Source organism: Strix aluco, chromosome 1 (assembly GCF_031877795.1).
Source record: "Strix aluco isolate bStrAlu1 chromosome 1, bStrAlu1.hap1, whole genome shotgun sequence".
Lineage (NCBI taxonomy): Eukaryota > Metazoa > Chordata > Aves > Strigiformes > Strigidae > Strix > Strix aluco.
Genome location: NC_133931.1, coordinates 873,834 through 889,693, shown reverse-complemented (window position 1 = coordinate 889,693; position 15,860 = coordinate 873,834). Strand labels below are relative to the sequence as shown.

The following is a 15,860-nucleotide window of genomic DNA, read 5'->3' as shown; positions in this document are numbered from 1 at the left end:
GCTCCTTTTTTTCAATCCAGCGGTTTAAATCGAGTTGGAAGATGAGCTGGACCAGCTGAAGGGCTTGAGGCCAAGGCTGCCAGCATCTCCGGCTGCCGGGGGGGCAGGTAAGTGCACCCCCTCCACACTGAGGAATTTTTTTCTTGCAAGTGCTTGAGCAAATTGGGCATTTCTGAAAAGCCCACAGGGGACTCGCTCCCAGTAAAAGGCGGCGCGATGCGATCCGTCACTTGTCTGACTCACTGAATGTGTCAGTTTTAAATGCCACCTAGTTTGATAAGCTCCGCTTAGCACACTGGGGGCTTTTTTTCCTTATCTATTTCTATACCTTTCTTAACAGGCTTGTAAATGCAGACAAGGACAAATTCCAAGCAAGAAATTTTCATTAATACGAACATCCCTTGTACCTTTTTACATAAGCCCACACAAAAATGAAGAATTTGAATAAGATGTGGCTGCCTGTAAGCCTCAGGTAGCCCCTGGATTAGCAAACGGTGACATCTGCGGTGTTTGGGGTAATCTGGAAAATTGGTTTAATTGTCTGTTCTTTGGGATGACAACTTTTTTTAATCCTCTTTTGCATTTCTAAGCTCTGTTTACTGCTTTATGATTTTAATAGACCCTTTCGCCGTGTTTTTGAGTGAGCTGGGTCACCGTGTTGGGCTGATGGTGCCTGGCCCTTAGCTCAGCAGCGGACAGGGCGATGGGAGGAAGGTTAAACCTCATTTTCTGCTCCATATTTTGGTGATGAGCTCCATACTTTATGCAGAGACCAACGTGAGACCGACTCCTAATCTAATAAAGGTGCAGAGAGGGCACTGAGCAGCGTGTAGCTGATCTCTTCTCCCCGGTATCCAGTGACAGGACGAATGGGACTGGTTCAAAGCTGCTCCAGGGGAGGTTTAGGCTGGACATTAGGCAGCATTTCTTTACAGAGAGGGTGGCCAAACACTGGAACAGGCTTCCTAGAGAGGGGGTCGATGCCCCAGGCCTGCCAGTGTTTACGAGGCATTTGGACAGTATCCTTAACAACATGCTTTAACATTTGGTCAGCCCTGAAGTGGTCAGGCAGTTGGACTAGATGATCACTGTAGGCCCCTTGCAGCTGAAAACATAATATTCTATTCTATTCTATTCTATTCTATTCTATTCTATTCTATTCTATTCTATTCTATTCTATTCTATTCCATTTTATTCTATTCTAGGGAGGGGATTCTCCCCCTCTACTCTGCTCTTGTGAGACCCCCCTGCAGTGCTGGGTCCAGCTCTGGAGGTACCAACATCAGAAGGACACAGACCTGCTCGAGCGGGGCCAGAGGAGGCCATGAAGATGCTCAGGGGGCTGGAGCACCCCCCTGTGAGGACAGGCTGAGAGAGTTGGGGGGTTCAGCTGGAGAAGAGAAGGCTCCGGGGAGACCTTAGAGCGGCCTCCCAGGACTGAAAGGGGCTACAGGAAAGGGGGGAGGGACTCTTGATCGGGGGGGAGGAATAGGATGAGGGGTAACAGTTTTAAACTGAAAGAGAAGAGATTTAGATCAGATCTAAGGAAGAAATTCTTCCTTGTGAGGGAGGTGAGGCCCTGGCACATGTTGTCCAGAGAAGCTGTGGCTGCCCCCTCCCTGGCAGGGTTCAAGGCCAGGTTGGACGGGGCTTTGGGCAACCTGGGCTAGTGGAAGGTGTCCCTGCCCAGGGGAGGGGGGTTGGGACTAGGTGATCTTTAAGGTCCCTTCCAACCCAAACCATTTGATTATTCTATTCTATTCTATTCTATTCTATTCTATTCTATTCTATTCTATTCTATTCTATTCTATTCTATTCTATTCTATTCATTTCTATTCATTTCTATTCATTTCTATTCATTTCTATTTCTATTCCATTCTATTCCTCCACACGGAGCCCAGGACACTGTCAGGTCTGTTCAGTCCTCGCTGGCTCCATCCCTCCCACTGTTGGGTTTCAGTGTTGATGCAGCCTGTGGTTATCACTGAGCCAAGGTGTGTCGGGGCGGGTGGTTTGGGGAAGGTGCTGGAGGTGAGACGCGTGCGCTGGAGAGCTGACGCCTTCTCCCAGTGTTGAAATCGAGACAGAAGGGAGAGGTGTTGGCAGAGCCACGCAGGAGCCCGGCGCCAGCACACCGGGGTTCATGCCGGGGAGCAGCGCTGCTCCAGCTGGGCTGAAGGGGGTTGAAGCCATCACCTTCAAGTCTTGCACGAGCAAATGCTGCCGGGCTTGGTTGTCTGGGCAGCAGCGCAGAGCTGCGGGGTGGTCTTGCAGAAGAAGTAAGTCCATCACCAGGTTGGTGCCTCCAGCTGGGCTCTATCCCTCCGGTTTCTCACCTCCCCGCTGCCTTTCACCGCCAACATTGTGCCGAGGACGCTGCAGCCGCCAGGTCTGTGGCCCAAAGAGTTCAGATTAAAACGCAGAGGGCTCGGGGTGGAAGCTATGAGCTGGGGTGAAGGCTGGGGTACTGTAACCCGGGTGTGTGTTTTAGCTGGCTTGCAGACTTGCTGAATTCCCCTTTGCAGATACTCTGTTTAGTGTAAATAGAGCTGCGGGACTCGACGTCGATGGGGGAGGAAGAAAGAGTTGCTGTCTTCACCCAAGCCACTCTTCTTCTCAATCCTGCCTCCCCAGATGCTGCGAGCGCTTGCTGCAAGCGTTGAATCATCAAATGGTGTGGGTTGGAAGGGACCTTCAAAGATCATCTCCTTGAAGTCTTTCTCTCTCTCTCTCTGTTTGTTCTTCTTCAGGCTGGAATGGGTGGAAATCATCGAGCCTCGAACCCGGGAGCGCATGTACGCCAACCTCATCACGGGGGAGTGCGTGTGGGACCCCCCTGCTGGGGTGCGGATCAAACGCACGAATGAAAACCAGTGGTGGGAGCTCTTCGACCCCAACACCTCCCGTTTCTACTACTACAATGCCACCACGCAGAGGACAGTGTGGCACCGGCCACAGAACTGCGATATCATCCCTCTGGCCAAGCTGCAGACCCTGAAGCAGAACACGGAGTCGCCAAGGGCTTCCACGGAGAACAGCCCCGGGAGGAGCAGCAATGTCAGCAGGGAAGGCAGCACCAGCTCCTCCCTGGAGCAGGAGCTGGAGGGCAGCGAGAAGGTGCAGGAGCAGAGGTCAAGCCGTCAGTCAACCCAGTACGCCGTAGTGAAAGAAGAAACAGAAAGGTAAAAGCAAAGCTGGCTCTGCCAGCACATCACAGGCGCGTGCGACTGAGCTCGGTGGTGGGTTGGTGCATTAAAATCGCGAGTTTGGAGACCCTGATAGTGCTGTGGAAGAGCAGAGAGCAGAGCCCTGGTCCTGCAGCTCTTCCTCTCTCATGTGTGGAGATATTTTATGGATGGCTCCTCTAGATTGCTCATGGGTCTCTGCACCAAGTCTTAGAGAGCTGGTTTGCTCCTCCATAAAGCAATCGCTTACAGGAGAAAGAGGTAAAAGTGTTTCTGAAAGGTGTTTCTCCTCGTTAGGGGCAACTTTGATGTTCCCTCTGGAAAGATACATTGGAGAAGTAATTTCTTGTCCTCTGAAACATGGTTTTAGAGAGTGGTGTGGTTTTAAATGATTTCCCAGGATAAAATCTCCCTAACACGGCAGCATGATTCATGCTGCAACCATGGGTTGTCCCACTGGTCTTTGGAGCTCTTAGAAGAGCTGATTTCTCTTGCAACGAAGCTTCAAACTGAACAATGAGTCAGTGCTCGGTTTCCTAAGGCCCAGCTGCGTAGGGACAACGTACAGAGACGTCTGCCTTGCTGCTCTGTGCACTTCGTTTCATGCTTTTGGGGCTTGCAAGCTGCAAACCAGGCGGTTCGTTACATAATATATTTGTGTTCTCTTACACGATGCCTCTCGTGATGTTAGTGTGACCAGCAGAAGTAGGGAGGTGATAGTCCCCCTGCACTCTGCACTGGTGAGGCCACACCTGGAGTGTTGTGTCCAGTTTCGGGCACCTCAATACGAGAGAGATCTCGAGGTGCTGGGGCGAGTGCAGAGGAGGGCAACGAGCTGGGGAAGGGCCTGGAGAATAAATCCTGTGAGGAGCGATGGAAGGAGCTGGGACTGTTCAGTGTGAGGAGGAGAAGGTGAGGGGAGACCTCATCACTCTACAGCTCCCTGAAAGGACGTTGTAGAGAGGTTGGTGCTGGTCTCTTCTCCCAGGGAATTAGTGACAGAACAAGAGGGAACGGCTTTAAACTGCAACAGGGGAGGTTCAGACTGGGCACGAGGAAAAAATGTTTCCCAGCAAGAGTGGTCAGAGAGTGGAACAGGCTGCCCAGGGAGGGGTGGAGTCCCCATCCCTGGGTGTGTTTAAGGGCCGTTTGGATGAGCTGTGGGGGGATGTGGGGTAGGGGAGAACTTTGTAGAGTCGGGCTGAGGGTTGGACTCGATGATCCCGAGGGTCTTTTCCAACCTGAATGATTCGGTGATTCTGTGATTCTGTTACTAACCCAACAGTGTCTCTGGCGAGCGATCGGCAGCGCGATTCCTGCTCGCAACTAGTTGTTCTTCCTTACAGCTGGCGCACAGAAACTGCGGCCAAGTGATCTCACGGCCACGCAGGACGGGAACAGGAACTCCCAGCTCAGCAAGCGCTTTCATGTGGGATCTCAGACGCAGCCTTGCCTCCGCGCGTCTAGCCTGTGAGGGTAGGCTTCATCTTGGAAGATCCGCTGATAAAATGGCTGAGTGTGGGGCTGGCATCTTTTTCCTCACAAGGCAGGCAGTGATTGGAGAGGTGGAGAGTTTTGATGTTCAATCACAAGGATGCTGGGCTGTCGCTCACTGTGGGCAGACACAGCTGCCCATGGTGGCCAGGTCACAGAATCACAGAATCATCTGGGTTGGAAAAGCCCTCGAAGCTCCTCCAGTCCAACCATGAACCTCACCCTGACCGTTCCCAACTCCACCAGATCCCTCAGCGCTGGCTCAACCCGACTCTTCAACCCCTCCAGGGATGGGGACGCCCCCCCTGCCCTGGGCAGCCCATTCCAACGCCCAACAACCCCTTCTGCAAAGAAATCCTTCCTAAGAGCCAGTCTGACCCTGCCCTGGCGCAGCTTGAGGCCATTCCTTCTTGGCCTGCCGCTGGTTCCTTGGCTCAAGAGACTCATCCCCCCTCTCTGCACCCTCCTTTCAGGCAGTTGCAGAGGGCCAGGAGGTCTCCCCTCAGCCTCCTCTTCTCCACACTAAACCCCCCCAGTTCCCTCAGCCGCTCCCCATCACACCTGTGCTCCAGACCCTGCACCAGCTCCGTTGCTCTTCTCTGGACACGCTCGAGTCATTCAATGGCCTTTTTGGAGTGAGGGGCCCAAAACTGAACCCACTCATCGAGGGGCGGCCTCACCAGTGCCGAGCACAGGGGTCAGATCCCTTCCCTGTCCCTGCTGGCCACGCTAGTGCTGATACGAGCCAGAGGTCTGACTGGGTCTGTTCAGGTTACACTGATGGCTATTTAAGCCAGGCTTTGCTTGTCCATCCCCAAAACCACTGAGCCCTGACCTTCAATAGGACAGAGGTAATAGTTTTAAACTAAAAGAGAGGAGATCCAGGCTAGATCTAAGGAAGAACTTCTTTATGATGAGGGTGGTGAGACACTGGACCAGGTTGCCCAGAGAGGTTTTCAATGCCCCGTCCCTGGAAACATTCAAGGTCAGGTTGGACGGGGCTCTGAGCAACCCGATCTGGTTGAAGATGTCCCTGCTCATGGCAGGGGGGTTGGACTGGATGATCTTCAAAGGTCCCTCCCAACCCAAACTATTCAACAATTTGATGATTCTATGACTGCTACAGGCAGCAGCCTACTGTACTCTGCCTGTCACCCCTATTTCTAGCTTGTGGCCTCAAGTAACATTGTCCATCAGAAACCGCTTGTGCAGGCTGCGTCCAGCAACACCTAAATCCTCAGCTGTGGGGAATACAAATTCCCTCTGGAGTGGAAACGCTTTGTCAAATGAAACTACCAGCATCCAGAATAGCCAGAACCCTCCTGCCCACCCCGCGTCTTGCTTCATTTGACTGGAGCTGAGATGGAGAATATATTTCTCCCATCACTTTGTGCTGGGCAACCTCTGGGTTGCCCAATTTCTCTGTCTTCCATCCAGCTCAACGCTGCTGAGCTGCAGGTGGTTTCTTGCCTTCTTGCAGGTGCCCTGTCTCAGCATGTGTCCTTCTTGGACTCATTCTTGTTGTGCAGAGAAAAATCATTGGGTTTTGTTTCTAGGATTCCAGTTGCTGTTTCATAACGTGCTCCCCTCAGGGGAGTGCTCCGTGTTGCAGCAGGCTGGGCTCAAGGACTCCATTTGTTTCTCAGGTGTTTACTCCTGCAGCTCCATTTTTTACACAGCGAGCACCTGGGAAGGACATCGCACCTCTCCCTGGTGGGAATGGCCAACAGCTTGTCTCACAGCTGGCAAACTGCTCAGTGCTCCCAGCCCTTGGGCTGAACTGGTCCCAGTTGCCCATGGGGTCATTGTTTTCTCTCTCATTTTTTTAAACTCCCCATCACTAAGTTTTCTCCAGACCTCACGGCAGCTCCAGGAGGAACCTGGAGGTCAGTGAAAGGCATGGTCCTCATTGCTCCCATGGGCTGTAGCAGTCTGTTGCACCCGCTCCAGAGCTTTGTGAATCATAGAATCATCGAATTATTGAATGGTTTGGGTTGGGAGGGACCTTGAAGGTCATCTAGTCCAACCCCCCTTCAATGAGCAGGGACATCTTCAACCAGATCAGGTTGCTCAAAGCCCCGTCCAACCTGACCTTGAATGTTTCCAGGCATGGGGCATCGACCACCTCTCTGGGCAACCTGGTCCAGTGTTTTAGCACCCTCATGGTAAAACATTTCTTCCTTAGATCTACTTTGAATCTACCTTCTTTTAGTTTAAAACTGTTACCCCTTGTGCTATCACAACAGGCCCTAGTAAAAAGTTTGTCTCCATCTTTCTTATAAACCCCTTCAGGTATTGAAATCCCACTCTAAGGTCTCCCCGGAGCCTTCCCTTCTCCAGCTGAACCCCCCCAACTCTCTCAGCCTCTCCCCCCAGCAGAGCTGCTCCAGCCCTCGGACCATTTCCGTGTCCCTCCTCTGGTCCCGCTCCAACAGCTCCATGTCTGTCCTGTGCTGGGGACCCCAGAGCTGGACGGAGGGCTGCGGGGGGGTCTCAGGACATTGGAGTAGAGGGGGAGAATCCCCTGCCTCGACCTGCTGGCTGCTCTGCTTGGGATGTAGCCCAGGAGACGGTTGATGAAGCAGGAGCTTGTTCCCAAACCAGCATGAGGGGTTAACAGGGATCGAGTGGACAGGTTTTAGTCTCCTTGAGCTTTGCTGCAGGAACATGTGCAGGATCAGCGGCTCCGTGGGGGCAGGTCCACTGCCCACAGTGCTGGCGTGCTGGACCTCAGAAGCTAGCGTGGACACTGCAGGTCACTAATCCTTCATGTCCTCCACCCACACGTTGTCTCTCCTTTTCCAGTACTTGAGCTAGGCAGTTATATTATGGGATGCAAAGCTGCTGAATAGGGTGGGAGGAAGCAGGACTGCACCTGGGCTTTCAACTAGAAAGGGTGAAATCTTCTGCTAGCGGAGAGGAGCCAGCCATGGGGTGGATTTGCTCCTGGCTGCTGGAGGGCTGTGTGTCCTTTCAGCCCCAGCAATTCATAGCCTTGGCCTTGCCAGGGACTGACACAGAGCAGATACCAGGTCTGCTAGCTTTAAAAATGAAATAAAAATTAAATAAGACAGATGCAGCTACAGGGAGCTGATATTCCTGCTCAGTGGATGGTTTCCACCTGCATTTGAGGCCGCCCCTCGATGAGTGGGTTCAGTTTTGGTCCCCTCACTCCAAAAAGGCCTTTGAATGACTCGAGCGTGTCCAGAGAAGGGCAACGGAGCTGGTGCAGGATCTGGAGCACAGGTGTGATGGGGAGCGGCTGAGGGAACTGGGGGGGTTTAGTGTGGAGAAGAGGAGGCTGAGGGGAGACCTCCTGGCCCTCTGCAACTGCCTGAAAGGAGGGTGCAGAGAGGGGGGATGAGTCTCTTGAGCCAAGGAACCAGCGGCAGGCCAAGAGGGAATGGCCTCAAGCTGCGCCAGGGCAGGGTCAGACTGGCTCTTAGGAAGTATTTCTTTGCAGAAGGGGTTGTTGGGCGTTGGAATGGGCTGCCCAGGGCAGGGGGGGAGTCCCCATCCCTGGAGGGGTTGAAGAGTCGGGTTGAGCCAGCGCTGAGGGATCTGGTGGAGTTGGGAACGGTCAGGGTGAGGTTAATGCTTGGACTGGAGGAGCTTCGAGGTCTTTTCCAACCTCGATGATTCTGGGATTCTGTGATCCCTGGAGATGACACAACGGTCCTGTCCATTCAGCTCAGCCCAACCATGGCAGCATTCCGCTCCAGCACACTAAAGTCTCTTGACCCCTGTGTTTGGGCTGGAAAAAATCACATTTCCTTGTTGACCTTCCTCTCTGAGCAACTGGACTGGTCATGCTGGAGAGCCTGGAAAGCTTTGATGAGACCTCAGGGTCCCTGGGACCCATTAAGGGAGAGATTTCCAAAAGTCGAGGGACCCTTGGAGGGGTTGAGGGTGCTGCAGCGTGGTCTGTCACTGCCGCAGATCCTCGGCACTCTTGCCACGATGGATGTCCACCTGCAAAAACAACTTTATTCCCACCAGAAATGGGATGGTCTTTGCTGCAGCTGACATCAAGGGGAGATGCTGCGGGTTGAAAGGGGAGAAGTGGTTGAGCCTGGTAGGTGTGATGCTTCCAGCAGGGATGGGGTGGATGGGAAGCTGCAGAAACATCGGTGTAGCACCAGAAAACAGTTAAATCTGTGTGGAATGGTTGTAGAATTGGGTAAAGCACAGGCTGACAGCGATGCTGTGGTGGAGTATTTCCTCCATGGCTCATAGCTGGACGCCCAGAGGGGATTTTATCCAGCTCCGATTTCTATAACGAAGCACAGATGAAGAAGGGGGCCTTGCTTATGCTGATCTGCAGGAAAGCTTCCAGGGATGCAGAGATTTCACCTCCACAAGTGGCTGATGCTTTCAGGCCCAGGACAGATAAGCCGAACATGAGCTGTGCAAATTAAAAATTGATTTTTGATTGCGGCGATAGCAGCTGCAAAGGGCAGAGCCAGTTCAGGCGTTTGTGCCTTGAGCCTCTCAGCATTCAGGGTATCTCTGCATTTTAGTGTTGGTTTCTGACCATGAGGAACTTCCAGGCACAAGCTGAAAAAATACATCTTTTTATACAATTTATTTTTTCTGTAGCTGTCTGAGTCTTAAAACCTAGGAAAGCTGCTTCAGGCAAGGAGCGTTACAGCGCAGGCGAGACAGGCGTTTCTTGTGGGGCTTAAAATATCTGAAGACATGAAAACTTCTGCAGAAGGAGGCAGTAAGTACCGTGCCTCTTTATACCTGAGGCGTGAATAGGAAACCACTCAGCAGAGGTCAGCCAGTTGCTGGCTCTCAGTGAACCTGTGGATAAAGTTTTTTTTATTTTACCCTTATCTTTTGCTTGTAAGCATTAAAATATATACCACCATGGACATCCCAGGAGAGAAGAGGTGACATTTTGACTGATAACAAGATCTTGAGCTCTTTCAAGATATCTCCGAGCCTGTTTTGGGTGACATCTGTGACGCCGTGTGACTTGTCTGCCCACCAAAGTGATGGCTTTGACTTGGTGGGTGTATAAACGCAAGCCATAGGAGGTGAGGGTCAAAGTGCTTTATTTCAGTCTTCCTCGATGAAGAGCACTGCTGCAGGCCCTTGCTGTAGGGATCCAAGAATCATAGACTAGTTTGGGTTGGAAGAAACCTTCAAAGATCACCTAGTCCAACCCCCCTGCCATGAGCAGGGCCATCTTCACCTAGATCAGGTTGCTCAGAGACCCGTCCAACCTGACCTTGAATGTTTCCAGGGATGGGGCAATCCAGGGGTGGGATGACCTTCGAAGGCTGATTTTGGCAAGGCCGGACCTGCTGGGTGCTGCTCGAGCGGTTGCGGGGCTCCAAGGTGTTGGAGATCCCTCCTGAGACCACTGATGTCTCAGCACCCAGACTGCATCTGTCTGGCTGTGAGCAGCCAAGGAGGGACCCTGAGATGGGGCCAATATATGCAACATATTTGCAATTATTTGGGGTTACCTCTGGATGGGGCATTTGGTGTTTCTGAGCCTTGACCCTAACGACCCTGAGATGAGGACGGATCTGGGCATCCTGTGGTCTTTTGGAGATGATGACTGGAATTTGCAGCAAAAGGAGGAAACAGAAGGAGATTATTTATGAGGCTGGGGAGGGGGTGGATCTAGAAATAGAAAGCAGGGTGGTGTGGGGCAGGTTGAGTAATCACCTTCAACCAGAGACGTGGTTGAAGTCTCCTTGGTAGGACAATTTAGAAAGATGTTTTTCCAGTTCTTGGTTTTGTTGCTCATAGGAGAACCAAGGCTGGAAGGGAGCTCTGGAGGTGATCTGATGGAACACAGGTGATCTGGTTTCATAACATTCAGTCTTACAATCATTTCAACAAGGTTTCTGGCTGAGTATTTCCCTCCTGAACTTGTCTGGTCTTAAAAAGGAGGTCAGGGGAGGTGGGCAAGTCTTGAGCAACTGATCTCCTTGAAGTTTGTACTCGGAGGTGCCCCACACCCTGCGGTAACAGGAGGAATGAGAAACTGGAACATCTGGTTTGGTCAGAGATGGTGGAGGCCTCTCCGTGTCCGTTCCTCACGTTCTTGGTGCAGCAGTGGCCCGAGTTGGGGCTGGTCCCATCACACGTGTGCAGGTTGGGGATGCCGTCAACCCCTGCATCTGCAGGGAATGTGCTGTTGCCAAGTGCTTCGGTCTCACTGGACTTGCTGTAGCGAGTCTTAAACAAGGCCAAGTGCCAGGTCCTGCACTTGGGCCACAACAACCCCCTGCATGGCTACAGGCTTGGGGAGGGGTGGCTGGAGCTGTCTGGAAGAGAAGGATCTGGGGGTTCTCATTGACAAGCAGCTGAACAGGAACCAGCAGTGTGCCCAGGTGGCCAAGAAAGCCAACGGCATCCTGGCTTGTATCAGCAATAGTGTGACCAGCAGAAGTAGGGAGGTGATCGTCCCCCTGTGCTCTGCACTGGTGAGGTCACACCTGGAGGGTTGTGTCCAGTTTTGGGCACCTCAATACGAGAGAGATCTCGAGGGGCTGGAGCGAGGGCAGAGGAGGGCAACGAGCTGGGGAAGGGCCTGGAGAATAAATCCTGTGAGGAGCGATGGAAGGAGCTGGGACTGTTCAGTGTGAGGAGGAGAAGGGGAGGGGAGACCTCATCACTCTACAGCTCCCTGAAAGGACGTTGTAGAGAGGTTGGTGCTGGTCTCTTCTCCCAGGGAATTAGTGACAGAACAAGAGGGAACGGCTTTAAACTGCACCAGGGGAGGTTCAGACTGGACATGAGGAAAAAAATTTTCCCAGCAAGAGTGGTCAGAGAGTGGAATAGGCTGCCCAGGGAGGGGTGGAGTCCCCATCCCTGGGTGTGTTTAAGGGCCGTTTGGATGAGCTGTGGGGGGATGTGGGGTAGGGGAGAACTTTGTAGAGTCGGGCTGAGGGTTGGACTCGATGATCCCAAGGGTCTTTTCCAACCTGAATGATTCTGTGATTCTGTGTGAGATGAGATTTACATGTAGCTGTCATCAGCGGCTGGATCCGGCTCTGGAGACCGTGGTAGGAAATGCTGCTGTCTTGTCTCAACTCGGTGAACTGGCATCTGGTCATCTTCAGGATCTCAATAGAGGTTTGTCTTGGTGGTCAGCAAAGGCAGAGCACTTTCCGGCAGGAATTTCTGGCTTATGCTGTCTTGTCCTAGACTTTGCCTTGCTTGTCTTAAAATGGTAATTTTTCTACAAAGGCTAACATGACAGCTGTGAAATCTCCGAGCAGGCTGCAGCCGGCACGTCGGCTGGGTTTTATGTCAGGTCACTGGGTTTTTCTACGCTGTCTGAAAGTGTCTGTGGTTATTGGTCCGTGCAAAGTCTTCCCATTGCTCGAAATCCTTGGAGAAGGCTTTGGGGGGGGTGCAGAGAGGACCTGCTCAGAGGAGCTCCTGCAGCCACCCACACAGGACTTGGCTGTGCTGCCAGCAGGCAACACCTCTGCCCCTGCTTCACCAGGGAGGGGTGTCAAGAGGAGGCTTGAAGGACAAGCAGGTGGATCTTCTCTGACCATCAGAAGAACTTTCCTTGGACCACCACACAGGATTCTTTGAGGATAGGGGGTCTTTACTGAAGCCCCATCTGCTGTGAAATTGTGCCCAAGTTCTTTCTCAAGACCTGAGCTTTTCTTGCAGGTCTCCCCTCGATTCTGAAGCGTGGCGTGATACTGGAGAAGATAAAATGCAACACTTAAATATTTCTGGATTAAGTGTAGCTGAGCTGAAATAGCTGAGGGGTATTTCCTTACAAACCAATCCCTGAGCTGAGCCGGAGTTGTGTGGGGTCACGGCGTGATGGTAATGGGTCCTGTCAGGTGTGTCGGGCAGAGCAGGGCGGCTGCAGGTAAATGCGGAGCTGTAAAACACAAACTCCTCTCCCTGGTGCAGGCAGCAGCCATTTTCTAACTGCAAGAGCCCAAAACAGCAGCTTTGCAGTTTAAAAGATGGCTCCAACGTAGAAAATGTGTGTTTTGAGTGTTCAGGGAGCTGTTTCTCAGTGCCTTGAGTGAATGAAACCACAATTTTGTTTGCAATTCTCTCAATTTATATCCTTTATCTGAAGACATTGGTAAGATTTGCCATGCTCGGTTTGGAGCGCAGGTGGATCAATGACATAAGTCTCTGCAGCATCTGCTGCGCGGGGATTTTCCAGGTCCCTGCAGGAATTGTCTGCCCTCCTCCAAAACAAGCCTCTGCTGTGAAAAGAAAGTGAGAAAGGACATGGAGTTACTTCAGAAAGCTGTGCAGGAGGGCTGCAGCCTCGAGCAGATCCGAAAGACCTTCCTTCCCAACATCTTACCCCTGTGCTCGGCACTGGTGAGGCCCCCCCTCGATGAGTGGGTTCATTTTTGGGCCCCTCACTCCAAAAAGGCCCTTGAATGACTCGAGCGTGTCCAGAGAAGGGCAACGGAGCTGGTGCAGGGTCTGGAGCACAGGTGTGATGGGGAGCGGCTGAGGGAACTGGGGGGGTTTAGTGTGGAGAAGAGGAGGCTGAGGGGAGACCTCCTGGCCCTCTGCAACTGCCTGAAAGGAGGGTGCAGAGAGGGGGGATGAGTCTCTTGAGCCAAGGAACCAGCGGCAGGCCAAGAGGGAATGGCCTCAAGCTGCACCAGGGCAGGGTCAGACTGGCTCTTAGGAAGGATTTCTTTGCAGAAGGGGTTGTTGGGCGTTGGAATGGGCTGCCCAGGGCAGGGGGGGAGTCCCCATCCCTGGAGGGGTTGAAGAGTCGGGTTGACCCAGCGCTGAGGGATCTGGTGGAGTTGAGAACAGTCAGCGTGAGGTTAATGCTTGGACTGGATGATCTTCAAGGTCTCTCTAACCTTGGTGATTCTGGGATTCTGTGATTCCGTCTTGCCTCCAGCGATAGTGTAATGCATGAAATTTCAAGCATTTCTTCACCGGAAGCTTGGATTTTCCCAGCTGGATGACATCTCCATGCTTGGTGTGAGGATGCTGCAGGTGCTGACTACATTGAGCATGTTCCTTTCTATCTCAGGGCTTGGGTGTCAAGGAGTTCTTCTGCAGATGGGTCGACATCACGCCAGCAGACCAGCTACATGGTGGGAAGGGGAGCACAAACCTCCTGCATCCCTGTGCCAAGAGGTTCTCCTCAATTTAGGAGCACTCCACCAAGTGCCGGTGGTTACACAGGCCACAAGCTCTTGCATGATCTTGGCCTCGGTGCAGGTTCAGGCAGGGTTTGTGGGATGGGCTTTCTTCCGGGTTGCCATCTTTTAAAAAAACACAACTTGAATTGTTTTGCTTTGAGGTTGGAGAAGGGTTATTTCAATGCATTGGCAGAGGAGGGCTGTGACCATCGCTGCTGGGGTGCGCAACTCATCATCCAGCTGATGACCCCAAGTGCTGAGGGCTTCCCACAGAAGAAGGGTGTGGAGGATACGTGTAAACCCCATGTAGCTCCAGGAACGCCAATTTAACATTTCTGAAATTGGCAATAAATAAGTTCTCCCCCTTGTTGCCTTCTCCATCTGCTAGTACCAGCAAACCAAACATTTCTGCTTCCTGAACGGCTGCTCTTGAGGTCTAGAAAACCCTCCACAAGCAGCCAGAGTGATCTCTGCAAGCACAACCTTCTCCTCTGTGTGCCTGCTGTGGAAGGACTTGTTCTGAAACAGCATTTGGTGTCCTTTACACCTCCGTCGTGTCTTCATCTAGAAATGGGTGTCTTGGTACTGCCAATATCCTGAGGTTGGAACAAGGCCACCCACGGTTTAAACACTGGTTTTACAGGTTAAATGCGTAAAGCTTGGTCAATATTTAATGCTGAGATAACCACGGGAAGAGTTTTGCAAAGGATGTGCTGGGTTCTTGGTGGCCATATCAACCCGCTCCTTTCTGATATGTGCTCCCGACCAATCTTGGCATGAAGGCCTGGAGTTGGGAGCTTCTGGGTGAAGGTCCAACGGCTGGAGCAGCTCTGCTACGGAGAAAGGCTGAGAGTGTTGGGGGTGTTCAGCCTGGAGAAGAGAAGGCTCCAGGGAGACCTTCTTGTGGCCTTTCGATATTTAAAGGGGGCTTATAAAAAAGACAGAGACGCTTTTTACCAGGACAAGGAGCAACGTTTTTAACCTGAAAGAGAGTGGGTTTAGATGGGACATTAGGAAGACATTTTTTACGATGAGGGTGGTGAGACACTGGACCAGGTTGCCCTGAGAAGTTGTGGATGTCCCCTCCCTGGAAGGGTTCAAGGCCAGGTTGGACGGGGCTTTGGGCAACCTGGGCTAGTGGAAGGTGTCCCTGCCCATGGCAGGGGGGTGAAACTGGATGATCTTTGAATATCCCTTCCAACCCAAACCTTTCGATGATCCGATGAAGTTTTTGCTCTGCTACAGTAACAAAAAAATAGGAGGAATTTGCTGAAGCCTGGAGTCTGCTCCCCGACTGCTGTTACCACATCGGGTAGTCTGCGTTACACTGATCTAGATCAGCCCTAAATAGCTGCATCGACCCTCCCATCACTGAAGGGCAAAGAGGATGGTCTGGAAGCCCTCTACCCTGCCAGCCCCCAGCGCTGCAGGGACATCATCCCACCCCCAGGCCACGACATACCACTGCAAATCCTTTTCTTCCTGGTGTTTTATCCGAGGGGTGTTTTGTGCAAGCATTTGTGTGTACGGCCAGCGGGCACAGCAAGGGGTGGGGGGGGTGGGGGGGGGGAGGGGGGCCGGGCAGAGTTCCCCCCTGGCTCTGGTGACTGCGAGATCCTGGAGCAGGCTCAGAGGAGTCCCACTCGCCGCTACAGGGATGCTGCCAACCTGGGGAAGGGAACGTTTGAGGAAATTGTAGGTATTATTGAAATGGAGATATTTTTTTTCCCCTCTTATTTGCTGCCTGTAGCAGAACAGCCACATCCCTGCTGTTTTCCTCGCCGTGCTCATTTCTTTCTTCCCTCCTTCCCCGTAAGCCTCACAGAGGAGGTCACTGGGTTATATTTCGGTGGACGTTTGGGCCCCTCACTCCACAAAGGCCCTTGAATGACTCGAGCGTGTCCAGAGAAGGGCAACGGAGCTGGTGCAGGGTCTGGAGCACAGGTGTGATGGGGAGCGGCTGAGGGAACTGGGGGGGTTTAGTGTGGAGAAGAGGAGGCTGAGGGGAGACCTCATGGCCCTCTGCAACTGCCTGAAAGGAGGGTGCAGAGAGGGGGGA

General features: G+C 52.5%; 1 protein-coding gene across 5 annotated transcripts in view; it reads left to right on the top strand.

Annotated features, from left to right (window-relative positions):
* Positions 1–15,860, top strand: part of ARHGAP39 (Rho GTPase activating protein 39) — a 163,874-nt gene that overhangs the window by 89,094 nt on the left and 58,920 nt on the right. For all 5 annotated transcript variants that reach the window (XM_074827678.1, XM_074827769.1, XM_074827501.1 and 2 more), the window contains exon 2: positions 2,751–3,182. In XM_074827678.1, coding sequence (XP_074683779.1) covers positions 2,751–3,182 — 432 coding nt within the window. The remainder of the gene's footprint in view (positions 1–2,750; positions 3,183–15,860) is intronic.